This window comes from Nannospalax galili, unplaced genomic scaffold (assembly GCF_000622305.1).
Source record: "Nannospalax galili isolate Female #2095 unplaced genomic scaffold, S.galili_v1.0 scaffold263, whole genome shotgun sequence".
NCBI classification, from domain to species: Eukaryota; Metazoa; Chordata; class Mammalia; order Rodentia; family Spalacidae; genus Nannospalax; species Nannospalax galili.
In genome coordinates, this window is record NW_008350402.1 from 2544282 (window position 1) to 2563232 (window position 18951).

General features: G+C 40.9%; 1 protein-coding gene and 2 pseudogenes across 5 annotated transcripts in view; 2 read left to right on the forward strand and 1 right to left on the reverse strand.

Annotated features, from left to right (window-relative positions):
* Gne (glucosamine (UDP-N-acetyl)-2-epimerase/N-acetylmannosamine kinase) overlaps positions 1 to 18951 on the forward strand; it is a 64724-nt gene that overhangs the window by 25971 nt on the left and 19802 nt on the right. For all 5 annotated transcript variants that reach the window (XM_029570740.1, XM_008847714.3, XM_029570742.1 and 2 more), the window contains exons 3-5: positions 6104 to 6555; positions 13304 to 13456; positions 17721 to 17933. In XM_029570740.1, coding sequence (XP_029426600.1) covers positions 6104 to 6555; positions 13304 to 13456; positions 17721 to 17933 — 818 coding nt within the window. The remainder of the gene's footprint in view (positions 1 to 6103; positions 6556 to 13303; positions 13457 to 17720; positions 17934 to 18951) is intronic.
* On the forward strand, positions 3296 to 4763 carry LOC103745729 (annotated as a pseudogene).
* On the reverse strand, positions 18223 to 18320 carry LOC115072828 (annotated as a pseudogene).

An 18951-nucleotide genomic window follows, 5' to 3' on the forward strand; every position in this document is an offset into this window, starting at 1 on the left:
TAAATGTTAAATGAATTCTGGCTGTCTTAAGGAAATCCATTTGAGTGAGAGGTTGTAGTAGAAGAGACATTTTAGCCCTATGCAGATGGAAATCTGAGCAGGTTCCTTTATTTCTGTATGAAAGTTCTGACAGGGAGGCTGGGGGAGAGTCTCTTAGGAAATGGTAGGTTTCTTATTTCCTACCACAGCAACAGAGGGTAGAAAGGTAGTATTTGTCTGGTGAGACTGTTAGATAGGAAATTCAACTAGTACTTAAAGAAAATGTGTGCTTAAAGTACCTTCTAACTCAAGAAGTTGTTGCTTTTAGGGTGAGGAACTGGGTAACTAGAAGACAGAAAAGTAAGAGACTTTTCCTATAGACAACTGTTCGTACCTTTTCAACTTTAAAATGTGTGAATGCATTTTTATTTTATTACTATTTTTTAGTTTGGAGGGATTGTTTTTTGTATTTGTTTTGTGAGACAGGGTTTCTTTTTGTTTGTTTGTTTTTGTTTTGTTTTGTTTGAGACAGGTCTTACTATGTAGCCCTGGCTGGCCTGGAACTCACTATATAGACCAGTCTGGCCTTGAACTCACAAAGATATACCTGCCTCTGCCTCCCAAGTGCTAGTATTAAAGGTGTGGGTAACCACACCTGGCAAGATAGGGTTTCTGTAGCTCAGGCTGGTATCCAATCTCTATGTATCCTAGTATATCCTTGAACTCCTGATTCTCTTGCCAAGTGTTAGAATTATAGGCATGTGCTACGATGCCTGGCTTGTTTTTTTTTTATTTTTTTATTTTTTTTGGTCTTTTTGAGCCAGGGTCTCCCTGAAGCCCCAGCTAGCCTGGAACTCACTATATAGACCAGGCTGGCCTTGAACTCATAGAGATCTGCCTGCCTCTACCTCCTAAGTGCTGGGATTAAAGGCGTGCGCCACCACATCTGGCTTAATTCTTTAATTTTATGTGCATGCGTGTATTGCCTGCATGTAGGTAAGTGCACCCATGTCGTGCAATGCCCGTGGAGGTCAGAAGAGGCTGTCGGATCCCCTGGGAGTGGAGTTACAGACAGTTGTTAGCTGCCATGTGGGTGCTGGGATTTGAACCCGGGTCTTCTGCAAGAACAACCAGTGTTCTTAACCGCTGAGCCATCTCTCCAGCCCTGTATTATTTATTTTTAAAAGACATTAAAATAGCACAGGCTGGCACAATAGCTCAGCAAATAAAACTGATTGCTGAGGAAGGCCTGATGTCTTGTTCAGTCCTGAGAACCTCTTCATAATGGTAGAGAGATCTGACTCATGAAAGTTGTCCTCTGACCTCCACATGTGTGCCTTAGTGTGTGTCCCTGCACCTCCCCACACTAGTCAATAGAAATGTTTTAAAAATATATTAAAACATCAGTAAAAATAAGCTATGTTTTATTTCAACTTACATAGTCCCAAATTTACATTGGCTCAACTTAGAATTTCTGAACTTTATGATGATTAAGTGTGGAGTGATAAGAATTCAGTAGAAATTATACTTCAGATTTTGAATTTTGACTTTTTCCTGGACTGGCAATATGTAAGAACAAACTCTTTTAGTATCTGAGGCAAATGAGCCAGCCCCTGCTTGCCATGAGATCAAGTTAGTAAACTACCAACATTCTACAACACACTGTGTTTCTAAGCCAGGATGTTGGTAAGTGAGGTATATCAAATGCATTTTATTTTTCATGGTTGTTTTTCTTTTGAGACACCATCTCACTATGTAGCACAGCTAGCCTGGAATACAATGTAGAGACCAGAGGGGCCTGCACTTATAGCAGTCCTCCTGCCTGCCTTCTGATTGTTGTGATTATAGGCATTTACCACCACGAGGAGCACTTTCAATTTGTGATATTTTTAACTTACAATGAGATCCTAGGGATTTACTCTCATTCTAATTTGAGGAGTGTCTGTATTTGGATATGTTTTAAATCAGCATTTTCATACTTTTGAGAGTTGAATGTAAAAAGAAATGAAACAATAGAAGCACTTGTTACCTGACTTGTTCTTTCAGTGCATGGTGATTCTATACAGGGAATGTATGGAGTGATAATAAAACAAAGTCCCTACCCTCAGAGAGCTTGTGTTCTAGTGGGGGAAGCAGATGATGTACAAATCAGTAATAAAAATAAGACATAATAATACAGATGATAAAATTATAACTATCATTTTCCTACATTATAAGAAATAAATTTATAAAAGAAAAAAAGGAAAAAGTAAATTTATGATCTTAAGTGTTTTCATTACTAGGGGTAAATTAGTAATGATACAACTCAAATTTGTAAAATACTTTTTGAGAAAAGTAAGTTCAGATTCTAGTAGTGGCAGAGCAGCTTATATGAGATTAATTATCCCATAAGTACTTCTTATAAACTGTGAAAAAATATTTTTTTAATATTATTTTTATGTGTATGTGTATATTGCCTGCATATAGGTGAGTGCACCCGTATCATGGAATGCCCTCGGAGGTCAGAAGAGGCTGTCGGATCCCCTGGGACTGGAGTTACAGACAGTTGTTAGCCGCCATGTGGGTTCTGGGATTCGAACCTGGGTCTTCTGCAAGAACAACCAGTGTTCTTAATTGCTGAGCCATCTCTCCAGCCCTGAAAAAATACTTTAAAAAATATTTGAGCTGGATGTAGTGGTGCAGGTGTATAAGTACACCTACTCTCAAGGCTTCGGTGGGAGGACTGCACATTGAGGCCTGCTTGGACATCTTAGTGAGACCATGTCTCAAATTAAAAATAAAGCCAGGGCTGAGGATATAGCTGAGTGCTTACTTTGCAAATCCCTAGTCTGTCTTTCGCTCTCTCTCTCTCTCTCTCTCTCTCTCTCTCTCTCTCTCTCTCTCTCACACACACACACACACACACACACAGGTGGGGGGAACGTAAGTTAACATATTTCAGATACTTGCACATCCCTATGCAGGTATTATGGCACTGCTTACAAAGCCAAATTATAGAACCAGTCTGGGTGTTGACCATGGATAAAGGAAATGTGGTACATATACACAATGGAATTTTATTTAGCCATGAAGAATGAATTCATAATGATTTTTTTTCAGGGGGCGGTCTTTTTGAGACAGGGTCTCCCTGTAGCTCCAGCTGGCCTGGAACTCGAATATGTAGAACAGCCTGGCCTTGAACTCACAGAGATCTGCCTGCCTCTGCCTCCTGAGAGCTGGGATTAAAGGTGTGAGCCACCACACCTGGCATAAGAATGGGTTAAAAAAAATTTTTTTAAAGACTGGTCCGTGGTGCATATGCAGGTCGGTTCATCAGTTGTCCATCGGAGCGTGCTCGGGCAACTTGTGCCCCATAGTCGCCTGTTACCAATCAGACTAAAGTTCCAGTGGTGACTCACAAACTAAGTTAAAAATGTCCCCAGAAGTGGCTCTGAACCGAATTTCCCCAATGCTCTCTAGCGTGGTCCGAAATGGAAAGGTGGCACTGGATGCTACAAATTGTTTGAGAATAACAGACTTGAAGTCTGGCTGCACATCATTGACTCCTGGACCTAACTGCAACCATTTCAAACTTCACATATGCTGGAGAGACATTAAAATGGGATATCATTTTCAATGCTCAATACCCAGAGCTGCCCGCTGATTTTATCTTTGGAGAGGATGCTGAATTTATGCTAGACCCCTCGGCTCTGCATAACCTTGCCTCCTGGAACTCTTCAAACCCCAAGTGCCTCTTGCTTGTGGTGAGGGAACTTGTGCAGCAGTACCACCAGTTTCAATGCAGCCTCCTCAGTGAGAGCCGGCGCCTCATGTACCAGATGATCCTGGAAGAGCCCCAGTATGGGAGAACATGGAAATTTATGCTAGGAAGAAAAACAACTGGATTGGTGAATTTTCCTATTGAAATTACCAGTAGATTTCATCAATATTCCCACACACCTTCTCAAGGATGTAAATGAAGACCCTGGAGAGGAGAAGATGTAGCCCTCCTTTCTGTCAGTGTTGAGGATACTGAAGCCACCCAGGTGTATCCCAAGCGGTACTTGTCACCTTGAATTGAGTGTGCACTTGGAGGCTCCTCAGCTCTTCATATCCCTGCTTTTCCAGGAGGAGGATGTCTCATTGTGTTCCTCAAGTGTGCCACCTGCTCACCAACAAGGTCCAGTATGTGATTCAAGGATATCACAAAAGAGAGTACATTGCTGCTTTCCTCAGCCACTTTGGCACAGGTGTTGTGGAATATGATGCCAAAGGCTTCACCCGAAGCTCACTTTGCTGCTAATGTTGAAAGATTTTTGTTTTCTTATACACCTTGGCCTGCCCATTTTTTCCTCAAGATCAGCCAAATGCTCTCACGTTTCAATCCATCTATAACTTCACCAACAGTGGACAAATTTACTCCCAGGCTCAAAAAAATTACCCATACAGCCCCAGATGGGGTGGAAATAAAATGGCCAAGAGAGCAAAGGCTTATTTCAAAACCTTTGTCCCTCAGTTCCAGGAGGCTGAATTTGCCAATGGAAAGCTCTAGGAAACATCAGTGTTGAAAGGCAGCCAGCCAGACCTCTCGGTCCACATGTGTGTCAGCACACAGGCCGCTTCTTGGAAGCCACTTGAAATGTCTGCATGGCTGCATTTTGCTCACACAGCAGCTCTGTGTACCCCAGACAGCCCTGCTGGCTGGTGGTACCCTGAATCCTTGCACCCCTTAACTGCTTGTTGCTCCCTTTCCTCATTAAATTTCTTAGCTGGAAGAAATAAACTTACAAAAACAAAATTTTTTTTAATATTATTTTTATTTTATGTGTATGAGTGTATTACCTGCATATAGGTAAGTGCACCCGTGCCGTGCAATGCCTACGGAGGTCAGAAGAGTGATATGACATCTGTAGAAAAATGGATGGAACTACAGAGCATTGTGTTAAGCAAAATAAGCCAGACTCAGAAAGACAGACTGCCTGTTTTCTCATATGTGGAATATAAATTTGAATATATATATATATATATGTATGTATATATGTTATATACATAGACATGGAAGTAGACAGTGGACTGAGGGGAGGAAGACATCTAAAAGGAGGGAGGAGCAGGAGCGGGAAGAGGCTATGTGACATGAAAGCAGAAGAGGAGATTAGCTGGGAGAAACAAGGGGGCAAGCAAGGGGGTGGGGAAGAGAGGCATGGGAGGGTAAGAACAAAGTGCAACGATATATGGGTACAAAAAGTCTACTTTTTGTATGCTAACAAAAAAAATGAACAAAATATTTTTTAAAACAAATGTTATAGGGCCTGGACATGGTGGTGCATGTATTTTGATTCCAGTACTCATGAGGCAGAGGCAGGTGGATCTCTGAGTCTGAGGCCAGTCAGGGCTAGTTAGTGAGACCCTGTCTCAAAAAGAAACCTATAATATCAGGTATCCTGGTTCCCTGCTTTTTGTTTGCTGCTTTTGTTTCTGGTTTTAAATTTTTAAAGAAATTTTATGTGTGTAAGTGTTTTTCCTACATGTATGTAAGTGCATCCGTGCCATTCAATGCTTGTGGAGGTCAGAAGAGGATGTCACATCCCCTGGAATTGGAGTTATGGACAGTTGTTAGTCTCCATGTGGGAGCTGGGAACCAAATCCGAGTCCTCTGCAAAAGCAGCCAATGCTCTTAACTGCTGAGCCATCTCTCCAACCCTCTGGTTTTGGTTTTTGGAAGAAAGAAATAAGCTTTGTTTTAGTAACTCTGTCCTGTTAAAGTATCTATTTCTACTTTCAAAAATTGATGAGTGACAAAAAGAAAAAAAGGCTGATCATTTTTAAAAGCTGGATTTCTTCCTAAGCACAAAATTTCTCCCTCAGATATTTTTCCTTCCTGGTACTGACTAGGATGGGCACAGCTGACCCTTCCAAGGAACATGTATGCTTTATCTTGATCCTAGGTGACAGCTACTGGGTATTATGTAATAAAGTGAGTCAGTGCAAGTCCATATGCTCCTTATTTGTACTTTACACTTTAATTTCATTACTTTGTTTTAACAAGCAAAAATTGAAACAAATGTTTCCCTTCAGGGGTAGCTTAGCCAATGTTGCTTTTCCTATGTAAGAACATGGTGTCATGTCCTTATTTCTTCTGCTTTAGAAACACATACCGCATGATTGAACAAGATGATTTTGACATCAACACCAGGCTACACACGATCGTGAGAGGAGAAGATGAAGCAGCTATGGTAGAGTCAGTAGGCCTGGCTCTAGTGAAGCTACCAGATGTCCTTAATCGCCTGAAGCCTGATATCATGATTGTTCATGGAGACCGGTTTGATGCTCTTGCTCTGGCTACATCTGCTGCCTTGATGAACATCCGAATCCTTCACATTGAAGGAGGGGAAGTCAGTGGGACTATCGATGACTCTATCAGACATGCCATAACAAAGCTAGCTCATTATCATGTGTGCTGTACCAGAAGTGCAGAACAACATCTGATATCCATGTGTGAGGACCATGATCGAATCCTTTTGGCAGGCTGTCCTTCCTATGACAAACTTCTCTCAGCCAAGAATAAAGACTATATGAGTATCATTCGGATGTGGCTAGGTACGTATGTCAGATTTTATTCAGGCTAATGGCTGTTTTTGTCGAAAGTACTGGGTGTATTTCAATCTTTGTGGAAACTCAGGGAATAGTCCATTAGAGACCAGAGTGCTAAGATTTAGTTCATAGATCTTGCCCTTTGGTATAGCTTTATCTCTGAGGTTCACTATAAAATAAGCTTACTGAATTGACTAAAAAAAAAAAAAAATCTGTACTATATTTATACAATGGAATGCTTTTACTTCATTAAATATGTTAGTGAATATTAGTTACAAGGACAGTTCTTTATCAATTTTTGTATATGTGCTGCTGAAGTAAGCAAAATTATTTAATTTTGGGGGGGCTAGAGAGATGGCTCAGGGTTTAAGAACACTGGTTGTTCTTACAGAAGACCTAGGTTCGAATCCCAGCACCCACATGGCAGCTAACAACTGTCTGTAAATCCAGTCCCAGGGGATCTTACAGCCTCTTCTGACATCCACGGGCATTGCACGACACAGGTGAACTTACCTGCATGCAAGCAATAGATGCATACATGTAAAATAAAAATAACAAAACCAGGCATGGTGGTGCACGCCTTTAATCCCAGCACTCGGGAGGCAGAGGCAGGCGGATCTCTGGGAGTTCGAGGCCAGCCTGGTCTCCATAGCGAATCCAGGCCAGCTAGGACTAGAGGGAGATCGTATCTCAAAAAGACCAATAAATAAACAAACAAACAAACAAACAAATAAATAAATAAATAAAAATTTTTAAAAATTTTAGTTTTGGACCAGACAACATGCCTTTAATCCCAGCACTTGGGAAGCAGCAACAGGTGGATCTCTCTGAGATCGAGGCCAATCTGGTCTGGTCTCTATAGTAAATTTCAGGCCAGCTGAGGCTACAGGGAGACCCTGTCTCAAACAAAACAAAAAGTTAATTTTATTATTATTGTGTGTGCATGTGTACATGACATGCATGTGGAGGTCAGAAGACCACCCTTGGGAGTCAGTTATCTCCTTCCACTGAGTGATCTAGGAGTTGAAGTCAGGTAGACAGGCTTGCTTGACAAGCACTTTTACCTGCTGAGCTTTACTTTTTTTAAAAAAATTTTTTTTAGTATTATTTTTATGTGTATTCATGTATTGCGTACGTGTAGGTAAGTACACCCATGTCGTGCAATGCCTGCTGAGGACAGAAGAAGCTGTTGGATCCCCTGGAACTGGAGTTATGGACAGTTGTTAACTGCCATATGGGTGCTGGGATTCGAACCCGGGTCTTCTGTAAGAGCAGTGTTCTTAACCACTGAGCCATCTCTCCAGCGTGCCCCCCCTCCTTTTTTTTTTTGAGACAGGTTCTCATGTAGTCTGGCCTTGAACTGGCTGTGTAGCTAAAGATAACCTTGAATTTTGCTCTTTACTTCTACCTCTTAAGTGCTGGGATTGTAGGCCTGCACTACCATGTCTATCAGTGAGAACAATTCTTTCTTTATCAAAAGGTGGGGAAAGGGATGGGGAGATGGCTCAATGAATAAAATGTCTGGCATATAAGCAAGAGGATCATCCAAGAACCCGCATACAAAAGCCAGGTGCACGTGTGTACTTGTCCTAGCACTTGGGAAGTGGAAACAGAAGGATCTCTGGGCTTGTTGGCCCGCCAGTCTAGCTGAACTGGTGAACTCCTGTGAGAGAGACTGTCTCAAAAGATAAGGTGGAGAGGAATTGAAGAAGTTGGCCAGTGTTGACCTCTGGCCTCCACAGGTGGAGCTCTGTGAGTTCAAGACCAGCCTGGTCTACATAGTGAGTTCTAGGCCAGCTGGGGCTACAGGGAGACCCTGACTCAAAAAGACCAAAATAAGCAAAACAAAAAACTACAAAACAATTAAAGCATAAGTGGTAGTTATATTAGATTTTGTTGTCTTTATTTTAAAAATTTTTTAATTATTTTTATTTTATGTGTATGAGTGTATTGCCTGAATGTGTGTAAGTGCACCTATGTTGTACAATGCCTGCAGAGGTCAGAAGAAGGCATCAGATTTCCTGGAACTGGATTTATGAATGGTTGTTACCTGCCATGTGGGTGCTGGAAATCAACCTGGGTCCTCGAAAGGGCAGTCAGTGCTCTTAACTGCTGAGCCATCTCTTCAGCCCCTACATTTTGTTATCTTTATAAATAAGCCTTAAAGTCTGAAATTTTCAGTGATCAGTGGTTTAGCCTCCTAGAAATTACCTTTTACTAGCAGAGAAAAATAAAACAAGTTTACAGCAGAATATGAATAAACTAACTTGTGTTGTGAGGTACTTTACCAGAGAAGACCACTCAGACAGAGTTTTGCCAAATGAAAGTTATTGCTGGCCAGCAACTATACAAGTGTGTCAGAACCCAAGTGTGTAGCCCTAAGCTGTCTCTAGGGTAAGCTTTATACAGAAACCATAACCGGGATAAAAAGTTTAAGTTCCCAAGCTTACAGGTGCAAAGCCCCCTAACAATTTTTATTCAATTAAGCAACAATTACTATTTTGCAGAAGCAAGTCAAGCATAACCTATAGAAGCCATAAATCTGCAGTTAGCAGGTACACTCCAGGTCACACCGATCTGCTCCCAAGACAACCTGGGTCCTGCTGACTTGTGTTTCCATACCCTGGGCCACCTGCCTGATTATCTCAGAAGCTAGAGTCAGCTTAAACTTTCTTTTTACGCTGTTTCCTACATTTTTAAAAAATATTATTTTTTTAGAAGAAGCATATAATTACAGCTTTAATATGCTCAATAACAGTTTCCAGAGCAAAGATACAGCTCTTTCAAAAGTGGCTGTAAAATTTTTAGGTTCACTGTTGAATTAACAACAGTTATACAATAGTGAACTCAGTATAGGCCCTGTAAGACATAAAATTGAATGAGTTTTTGGCAAAGCTATGGTCAATAAGGTGCCATGTCACACTTGTAGTGAAAATACTATGTGGGGGAGAATCAGAACTAATTACCTGTTTAGTACCTTCCTTCTATAGAAGGCAGATTAATGAATGGAAAATTGGTGATTGTGTAATCAAAGCAATTAGCTATATTTTAATTGTTTATATTGTTGTTTTACTTATTCATTGTGTGAGTTGGGGCGGATATGGTATATGTGCTCCAGGGAGCACTGGAGATTAGAAAACAACTTGCAAGAGTTGGTTCTCCTTCCACCATGTGGATCCTTGGGATCAAATTCAGGTGGTTGGGTTCAGTGGCAAGTGCCTTTACCCACTGAGCTGTCTTATTGGCCTCAGATTGGCAATATTCTTAATTTAGACATATTACAACAGAAAAGGAATTGGGCTTTCCCACCAGATAAGTTAATCCATTCTATGTATTTCTTATCCTTGGATAGATTTGTAGTCATTAAGGCACCTGTCTGAATAATGCTGGTAGGATGAACTTGGGTCTCTTCATTTCTCCTTTTTGTATGCTTCTAAGTAAAGCCATACATTCTATTCTGATCATTCCATTAGCTTTCCCTATACTGTGGAAAATCTGTGTTACTGAAAAACTCCAATGAATAAAAATAATCATTAGAAAGCAGAGTTCAGCCCAGCGTGGTGGCACATGCATTTAATCCCAACACTGAGAGGCAGAGGGAGGCCAATCTCTGTGAAATCCAGGCCAGCCTGGTCTACAAAGTGAGTTCCAGGCCAGCTAGGGCTACATAGTGAGATCCTGGCTCAAATAAATAAATAAACCAAAAGCAGAGTACAGGGTCAGTGAGATAGCGCAGTTGGTAATGATGCTTGCCAGCAATGCAAGCCTAATGATTTGCGTTCAATCCCCAGAACTCCTGTAATGGTGGAAGGAGAGAACTCCACAAAGTTACCCTCTGATTTCCACATCAGCAGTGGCATGTGTACCACCCCCATTGTGCACACACATCATAATAGTAATAATAATGATAAAAAATTTAAGAAAACAATGCAGAAAGGTACCTACAGGCCTTAAAGCCCTATTTAACCATGAATAGTTGATTACAAAAGCAGCAGAAACTGGATTTTTATTTAATTAATTAATTTTATTTTTAGACAGAGTCTTGCTATGTAGGTCTGGTTGTCCATTTACAAGTGTAGCCCAGGCTGGTCTCAAACTTGTAGCAATCCTGCCTCATCTCCCAAGTGTGGGCCACAGTGCCCAGCTTGTTTTGTTTTTTAAACCAGTGAAAAAGAAAACACAAAACAGGGGCTGGAGAGATGGCTCAGAGGTTAAGAGTACTGACTGCTCTTGCAGAGGACCCGGGTTTGATTCCCAGCACCCACATGGCAGCTATGAATCGTCCTTAACTCCAGTTCCAGGGGAATCTGAAGCCTTCTTCTGATTTCCGCGGCATTGCACAACACGGGTGCACTCATATACATGCAGGCAATACACTCATACACATAAAAATAAAAATAATAAAGTAAATATTTTAATAAAACACAAGACAATGAACCAGAGCTGTCCATACTGACAGTGATACATTCTGTACAAATAACACATTTTGCTTCTCCATTACCAAAAATCACCCCCAAAAAACCAAGGTGGTGGCTCAGCAGGTAAGGGCACCGGCCTCCAGACTTGATGCCCTGAGTTTGATCCCGAGGACCCATATGATGGAAGGAGACTCTTGCAAGTTGTCCTCTGACCTCCACACTCATGTCATGGCATGTGCACACATGCACACATGCACACACACAATAATAAGTAAAATAAAGTTTTTAAAAACACATTCAAAGTCGAAGGTAAATAAGAAACAGAAATCTCTCATGGAATAATCTGCTAGAACTTTTCTGCCTCTTAATCTGCTGCTGCTCTTTATCAAAGTTGTAGCAGGAAGTTCTGTAAATGATTGTTTGCATGGAACTATAGAAGCTCCTTAACATCCTGGCTCTCAAGGCTAGCCATGTAATTGAGTACTTGATTAGTAAACCCTAGGTTTAATCCCCAGACCTCTGGGAGAAAAACCTCACTTTCAAAGAAAACTTCCTCTGAAAAGCCCAAATCTCAGAGACTTACCTTCTCTGTTTTCAAGACAGTAGGCAGACGAACAATGAAGGTAAAGGATGTGAGTGAAAAGTCCTGAGGAGATGGTGTCCTTCACAGCTTATTATTGCCTGCATGGACATTAGTGTTGTATGCATAATGCTGCAAAGATAATTACGAGTACCTCAACTACCACATTAAAGGCTGCTTATGAGTTGGGGTGAGCTAGTTCACATAGCAACATGCATTGTAGCAGAACAGTCTTGTAACTATAGTTAGATTGTAGCATATACATAGTATTTCCATATCTTTTATGGTAAAGGCACTTGGACTGCCTGCATTTATATTCATCTTTCTAGATCTGCTGACTGTAATGGGAGAGGCAGTTTCTTGTCTGATCTTTGAAACTGTGTTTTATGAAGTTTTCAATAGATTCTTTTAGATCTTTTTCTTACTGTATATGAATTTTTTTTTTTTTTTTTTTTGGTCTTTTTGAGACAGGGCCTCCCTGTAGCCCCAGCTGACCTGGAACTCACTATGTAGACCAGGCTGGCCTTGAACTCACAGAGATCCACCTGCCTCCTGAGTGCTGGGATTAAAGGTGTGCACCATCACACCCAGCCTCTGTATATGAAAATTTAACAATTATATATCTTGCTCCAATTTAAAAACTTAAATGGAACCAGGAAGTTTTCAAAATACAGTTTTGGAGCTGCTATGGTATCTTAAATACTACTGAAGATTATAATATAGTAAAAATCCTTATTACTTTTAGATCATGAGAAATAACATCTGCTAGAGGAAGTTGAACATTAATAATAAACTATGTTCATCAAACAGTGACATTGATAGCACAGAAAAAGATATTCTTTGAATAAAAATAAGTGGGGGCAGGAGAGATGGCTCAGTGGTTAAGAACATTGACTGCTCTTGCAGAGGACCCGGGTTCAATTCCCAGCATCCACATAGCAGCTAACAACTGTCTGTAACTCCAGTTCCAGGGGATCTGATGCCTTCTTCTGTGAGCATTGCACAACACAGGTGCATGTATACACATGCAGGCATGTGTGCTGGGATTCAAACCTGGGTCTTCTGCAAGAACAACCAGTGCTCTTAACTGCTGAGCCATCTCTCCAGCCCCCGCAACATATTATTTATTAATGTTGTCAGGCATTCGTTAGGAACATTAATTAGAAATTGGGGATATTCACTTTATTTATTTATTTATTTATTTATTTATTTATTTATTTATTTATATTTTTATGTGCATGCATGTATTGCCTTCATGTAGGTAAGTAAGTGTAGCCGTGTCGTGTGATGCCCGCGGAGGTCAGAAGAGGCTGTTGGATCCCCTGGGACTGGAGTTACGGACAGTTGTTAGCTGCCATGTGGGTGCTGGGATTTGAACCTGGGTCTTCTGCAAGAACAACGGATGTTCTTAACTGCTGAGCCATCTCTCCAGCCCCAATATTCACTTTTTTAAGTGCTCTGGAATATTTTGGGATTTAAAACAATGAATTTCTAGTTCCAACAGTTCCTGCTATTGGAATGGATATTTTATGTTCCTGGTAGCAAGGATTTGTGAAATGTTAAGTTTGCTGATTCCTTGGACATACTACTTTAAGTTCTTACCATCTGATCCTAATTTGGATGCCATGCTTGGAATGTAACCAGCAGTTTTTGCCTTGGAATTTTTTAAGTGCTGACTTAGGGTCTTGCTCTTTGGATTTGCTGTTGCCTTTAATCTTAACTAACCAAGCACTGTGGTTTGCTTTTCTTTAAACAGGTGATGATGTAAAATGTAAAGATTATATTGTTGCACTGCAGCACCCTGTGACCACTGACATTAAGCATTCCATAAAAATGTTTGAGTTAACACTGGATGCACTTATTTCATTTAACAAGAGGACCCTAGTTCTGTTTCCAAATATTGATGCAGGTAATTGAACATGAAAATGAAATGATCCCCCCCACCTTTTCACACCTTGTATTTCTGTTACCTCTTTTTTTGACTGTCTTTTCGCCCACCTTATTACAGGCCACTTGATTCAGAAATGCATCCCAGTTTTTAAGGGTTACCTATTTTGCTGTGGATAAAAGTGTTGTGATGTTTTTGTCAAGTCTCATAGAAACTTAGTATGAAATAAAGGAAAACTTTTTACAAGTCTCCATTTTGCTCTCATGTTAGTCTTTTCCCTTCAGTTTCCACTAAGTAGCTACTGCAAGAGCCATGAGATGTAAACCTTAGAAGTCCAGGGGAAGGAGTGTCTCTAGGCAAGTAATGATGCCATTGAGCACAGTAAAATAAGCTTTATTGTTACTTCTTGTTTTCTTTCCTCTTTATAGTACACTTTAAAGTATACTCTTGAGCTTTGGATCTGGAATCCCCAGCCAGTCCCCCTCAGATCTACTCTGGTTGACACCTACTGCTTGACAGCTGTGAACTTTGGTGCTAAAAGACTGTAGGCAAGTTAATGGGGATCTGAGATATAAATGATAAATGCTAGACTAAGGGCTTTTCTGTTTAAAAAAATTTTTTTTTTTAATGTGTATGACAGTTTTGCCTCCATGACTGGTTGGGGTGACATTAGTACACTTGTATCACGCAAAGCCTTCAGAGGCCAGAAGAGGGTGTTGGATCCCCTGGAACTGGAGTTATGGATGGTTGTTAGTCACCATGTGGGTGCTAGGAACCGAACCTGGGTCCTCTGCAAGAGCAGCCAGTGCTTTTAACCGCTGAGCCATCTCTCCAGCCCTACTAAGGGGTTTTCAAATACTGGTTACTGTAGCGGACACTACTCACTGCAGCACTCTCAGGCTTCTTTTGGTAACAGAAGAAGGACCATTTCTTTGAAATGCTATGGTATTATCATTTTACTCTGAAAGAACCCCTCTCCTAATATACTTTGAATAATCTTTTCTGTTAGAGGAAACAAAAGTATTCAACTCAGAATCTGTTCAGGTAATATAGCAATATTTTTTAAAAAACTTAATTCTTTTCTAATCCTTTACATTCTGTGTAAATATTTGTAATATATTTATTTATGTCTGAGTGATATGTTCTGTTTGTAATAACTTTCCTGATTGTATATACTTTAGAATTAGAGATATTTTTCTTCTATTAAAAAACAGTTCCTGCTGTGTGTGATGGTGTACACCTAATAGTCACAGCTACTCAGAGGGCCGAGATGGATCACTTGAGACATTGTTTCAAAGGAAAAGATTTAAAGAATTATTTAAATCACGTCTCCCACTTGCCTCTGCTTTTTGTGGGGAACAACAGGAGATGAAGTATGAAGGCATCACTTTATCATTATCTGGTTCAGTGCCCCAGTGTGCCTGTAGTTCTTCCAAGGAGTTGAAATCTGAGTACTTTTACCTGCCTTGCCACATTAAAAAGAAAAGATACATGCATAATTTCTGTTGACTCCGTGCTTCAGTCCATTAGTAGCATGATGTCACTGTCCTGCCTTCTAACCAGTGAGATAAACAACTTTTCCTCTCATGGCTGGGAGAAAATGATAGAAAAGCAGAGGGCCTGGTGTGGTTGTTTATCTGTAATCCCAGCAGAGATAGAGGCAGGAGGATTAAAGTTCTAGGCCAGGGACTAGAGAGATTGCTCACTGGTTAAGAGCTTATACTGCTCTTGCAGAGGACTTAATTGGTTCCCAGCACCAATGTCAGATGGCTCACAACCACCTGTAATTCTAGCTCCAGGGGGATCCCACACCTCTGACCTCCACAGGCATCTTCATGCATGTGTGCATATCCCTACAATACACATAATTAAAAATAATAAAAATAGCCTTTTCCCTGGCTGGCAGTGTGTAGGCCACATGATGTCTAGCATTATTGGTAAAAGACAAACAGCAGGATAAGAGCCCTGGCAGCATTCCTCCAAAAGTCTGGGAAGCTAGAAGTCCCCGAATGTATGGACACAGTCTAGCTGGACAAAGAGCTTGCTCTCTGTAACGAGAACTGGTTCTACATACAAGCTGCTTCTAGAGGGCAGCACCTGTACGTCTGGGGAGGTACTGGGGTTGGCTTCATGACCAAGATCTATGGACATCAGGCCCATCCACTCTAGCAGAGGCTCCAAGATTGTGGCCTGCTGAGTCCTCCAAGCCCTGGAAGGGCTGAAAATGGTAGAAAAGGACCAAGATGGGGACTGTAAGCCAACACCTCAGGGGCAGAGATCTGGGCAGGTAACAGCTGCCAACAAGAAGCATTAGAACAGGGGCTAGAGAGATGGCTTAGCAGTTAAGAGCACTAGCTGCTCTTCCAGAGAACCTGGGTTCAGTTCTCAGCACCCACATGGCAGCTACAACTGTCTACAACTCCAGTTCCAGGGGATCTAACAACCTCTGCAGGCATTGTACAACACAGACACACTTACATACATGCAGGCAAAATGCTCATACACATAAAACAAAAATAAGTACACTAAAATATTCTTTTAAAGCATTAGAACAGAGGATACTGGATAAATTTCTTTATTCATAAAAAAAATAAAATCAAAATAGGGACTGGAGAGACGGCTCAGTGGTTAGAGCACTTGCTGTTCTTTTGAGGACCCAAGTTCAGTTCCCAGCACCTACATTAGGCAGTTTCTAATAGTCTACTTCAACTCCAGGGGACCCAATGCCCTCTTCTGGTCTCCATGGGCACAACACTCACATCACATGCATGCACACACACATACATAATTTAAAAAGTCTTAAAAAAACTAAAAATTTTTAAAATTCTAAAAAAAGAAGTTCTAGGCTCACCTGGTCTATATAGTGAGACCTTGTCTCAAACAGAAAACAAAAAGCAAAAACAGGAAAGGGGACTGGAGAGATGTCCGAGTGGTTAACAGTGCTTACTGCTCCTGCAGAGGACCTGGATTCAGTTTGCAGCACTCACATGGTAGCTCACAACTGCCTATAACTCCAGTTTCAGGGGATTTACCGCCCTCCGCTAGCCTCCTTGGGCTCCTACATGCATGTGGACACACACAAGCCAATACACATACATAAAAATCTTTAAAAGTCTTAAAACAAGGAAGAGGCAGGGAGATGGCTCGATGGGTAAGTGCTTGCCATGCAAGTATGAGGACTAGAGTTGAGTTCCTCAGAGCCCATGTGAATGGAGTGTGGGCATGGTGAGCTGCCTATAATTCAGCCTCAGAAGGCAGAGACAGGACTCCCCAGAGCAAGCTGGCTAGTAAGACTAGCTGTATTGGCAATATCTGGGTTTCATTGAGAGACCTGCCTCAGTGAGTAAAATGGAGGAGTAACTGAGGACTCTTGGCATCAGCCTTAAGCCTTCGCATGCATGTGCATTCACACACATAAACATGCATAAACACAGGTACTCCACATGGGCACAAACACATGAAAATGGGGAGGAAGGAAAGGCCATTAAATATTGCTTCTCATGCTTTAAATTGTTTTAAAAGTTATGAATTTAAAATAAAATATCAGCCATAGTATCAGACTCTTATCAGTATCCTTGGAGTTTGGTCCATAAAAGTGGGAGTTAGTGGAAATGTGAGCAGTTAGGAGAGGCTCTCTAATCTACTTCTCTATGAAACTTATCACCCATCTGTTTAGAACTGCTGGCTTGTCTTTAGCTTTAGCCTCTTAATTGTTTGAGGTGCACGTTTTAAAAAAAATTTTATTGTTATTTTTTAAAATATATATTTTTTATTTTATGGAGAGTATTGCCTGCATATATGTGAGTGTACCCGTGTCGTGCAGTGCAGCAGAGCTCAGAAGAGGGCATCAAATTCCCCTGGAACTGGAATTAAAGATGGTTTGTAGCCACCATGTGGGTGCTGGGAATCGAACCCGGGTCCTCAACAAGAGCAGTCAGTGTTCTTAACCGCTGAGCCAACTCTCCAGCCCTTGAGGTGCAAATTTTATTTGGGGTATTAATAAAGATATTTGCTTTGCTGAGTTATATGTGAAAATCTCAGCTGGGGCTGTGTGAGCTCCTAGGTGAGCTGCAGAGCTGGCTTCACATTTTATGTGCTGGTGAAAATTTCAGCACTATAAAAAAAGAGAAGATGAATGGTTCCAATGACTTTTCCTAATAACTAGTGTAAATTTTTAGGGAGTTTTTTGTTTGGTTTTGTTTTTAACATGGGACTGTACTTTCCAATAAAAGTGATTTCTTTGTTTCATCAACCATTCAATAATTGATTCTTTTCATTTTTGCAGGGAGCAAAGAGATGGTTCGAGTGATGAGGAAGAAGGGCATTGAGCATCACCCCAATTTTCGTGCTGTTAAGCATGTCCCATTTGACCAATTTATACAGCTGGTTGCCCACGCTGGCTGTATGATTGGGAACAGCAGCTGTGGGGTGCGAGAGGTCGGAGCTTTTGGAACACCTGTGATCAACCTGGGAACACGTCAGATTGGAAGAGAAACAGGTGTTTGCCTTTGCTTGTATCTCAGCTGACTAGGTTTTCGGTATTTGTGTGGGTTATTATAAAGTACGCATGTGTCAGTGCTAGCCATACATTTTTGTGAACAAGTGGGTGAATGAAGTGAATGATCAATAATAGCCTGATATTTATAAATAGCACACAGTGACTGCCACATTTTAATGGCTCTATTTGCACTTTTATTGCTTTGTAAAATAATTAGAGCTAAGTGGTCCCCCAGCCGAACCCAGGGCCTTGTGCTTGCTAGGCAAATGTTCTGCCACATTTGCCCCTCCCCAACATGGAACACTTCATGAATTTGTGATTCATCCTTGATCGAGAGCCATGTTAGTCTTTTGTGTATCATTCCAAATTTAATATATGTGCGAGCACATGGTTCTTAATTATTTAAGAACCTTGTTTATATATATAAAATATATTTATATTTATAAAAAGCCTTGTTTATGAGAAAAATGTAGTTGAATATGTCATAAGTACTAATCTTTCTTTTTCTGAGCCTGGTCCTTTCAGTCAGTCTGTAGAGTATGGCAGTTATAAGTAATGAAAGTATACACAGGATTATCAATGAATATGCTGAGCTGCATCTGTTGGTAATGTTAGTCAAGTTCTAATACTGTGTGCATGCAAATACTACCTGTAGCTAATGGAAAAATGTATGTCATTAATGGAAAAAGAATTGGACTAGAACTAAGAGATTAGCTCTAGCTCTGCTGTTTCTCCCATTCTCCTGAGTTGCCACCTCTTTCTATTCTCTTTAGATCATTCTCGGCACATTACTTTCTTTGCTTGCCATTTCATAGGGAAAATAGAAGTCATAAGATGGAAATTCTTTCAAATTTGTTAAGAAAATATTTAATAAGGAGCCAGGCATGGTGGTGCATGCCTTTAATCCCATCACCAGAGAGGCAGAGGCAGGTGGATCTATGTGAGATCAAGGCCAGCCTGGTCTACATAGTGAGTTCCAAACCAGCTGTGACTACAGGGAGACCCTGTCTCAAAAAGA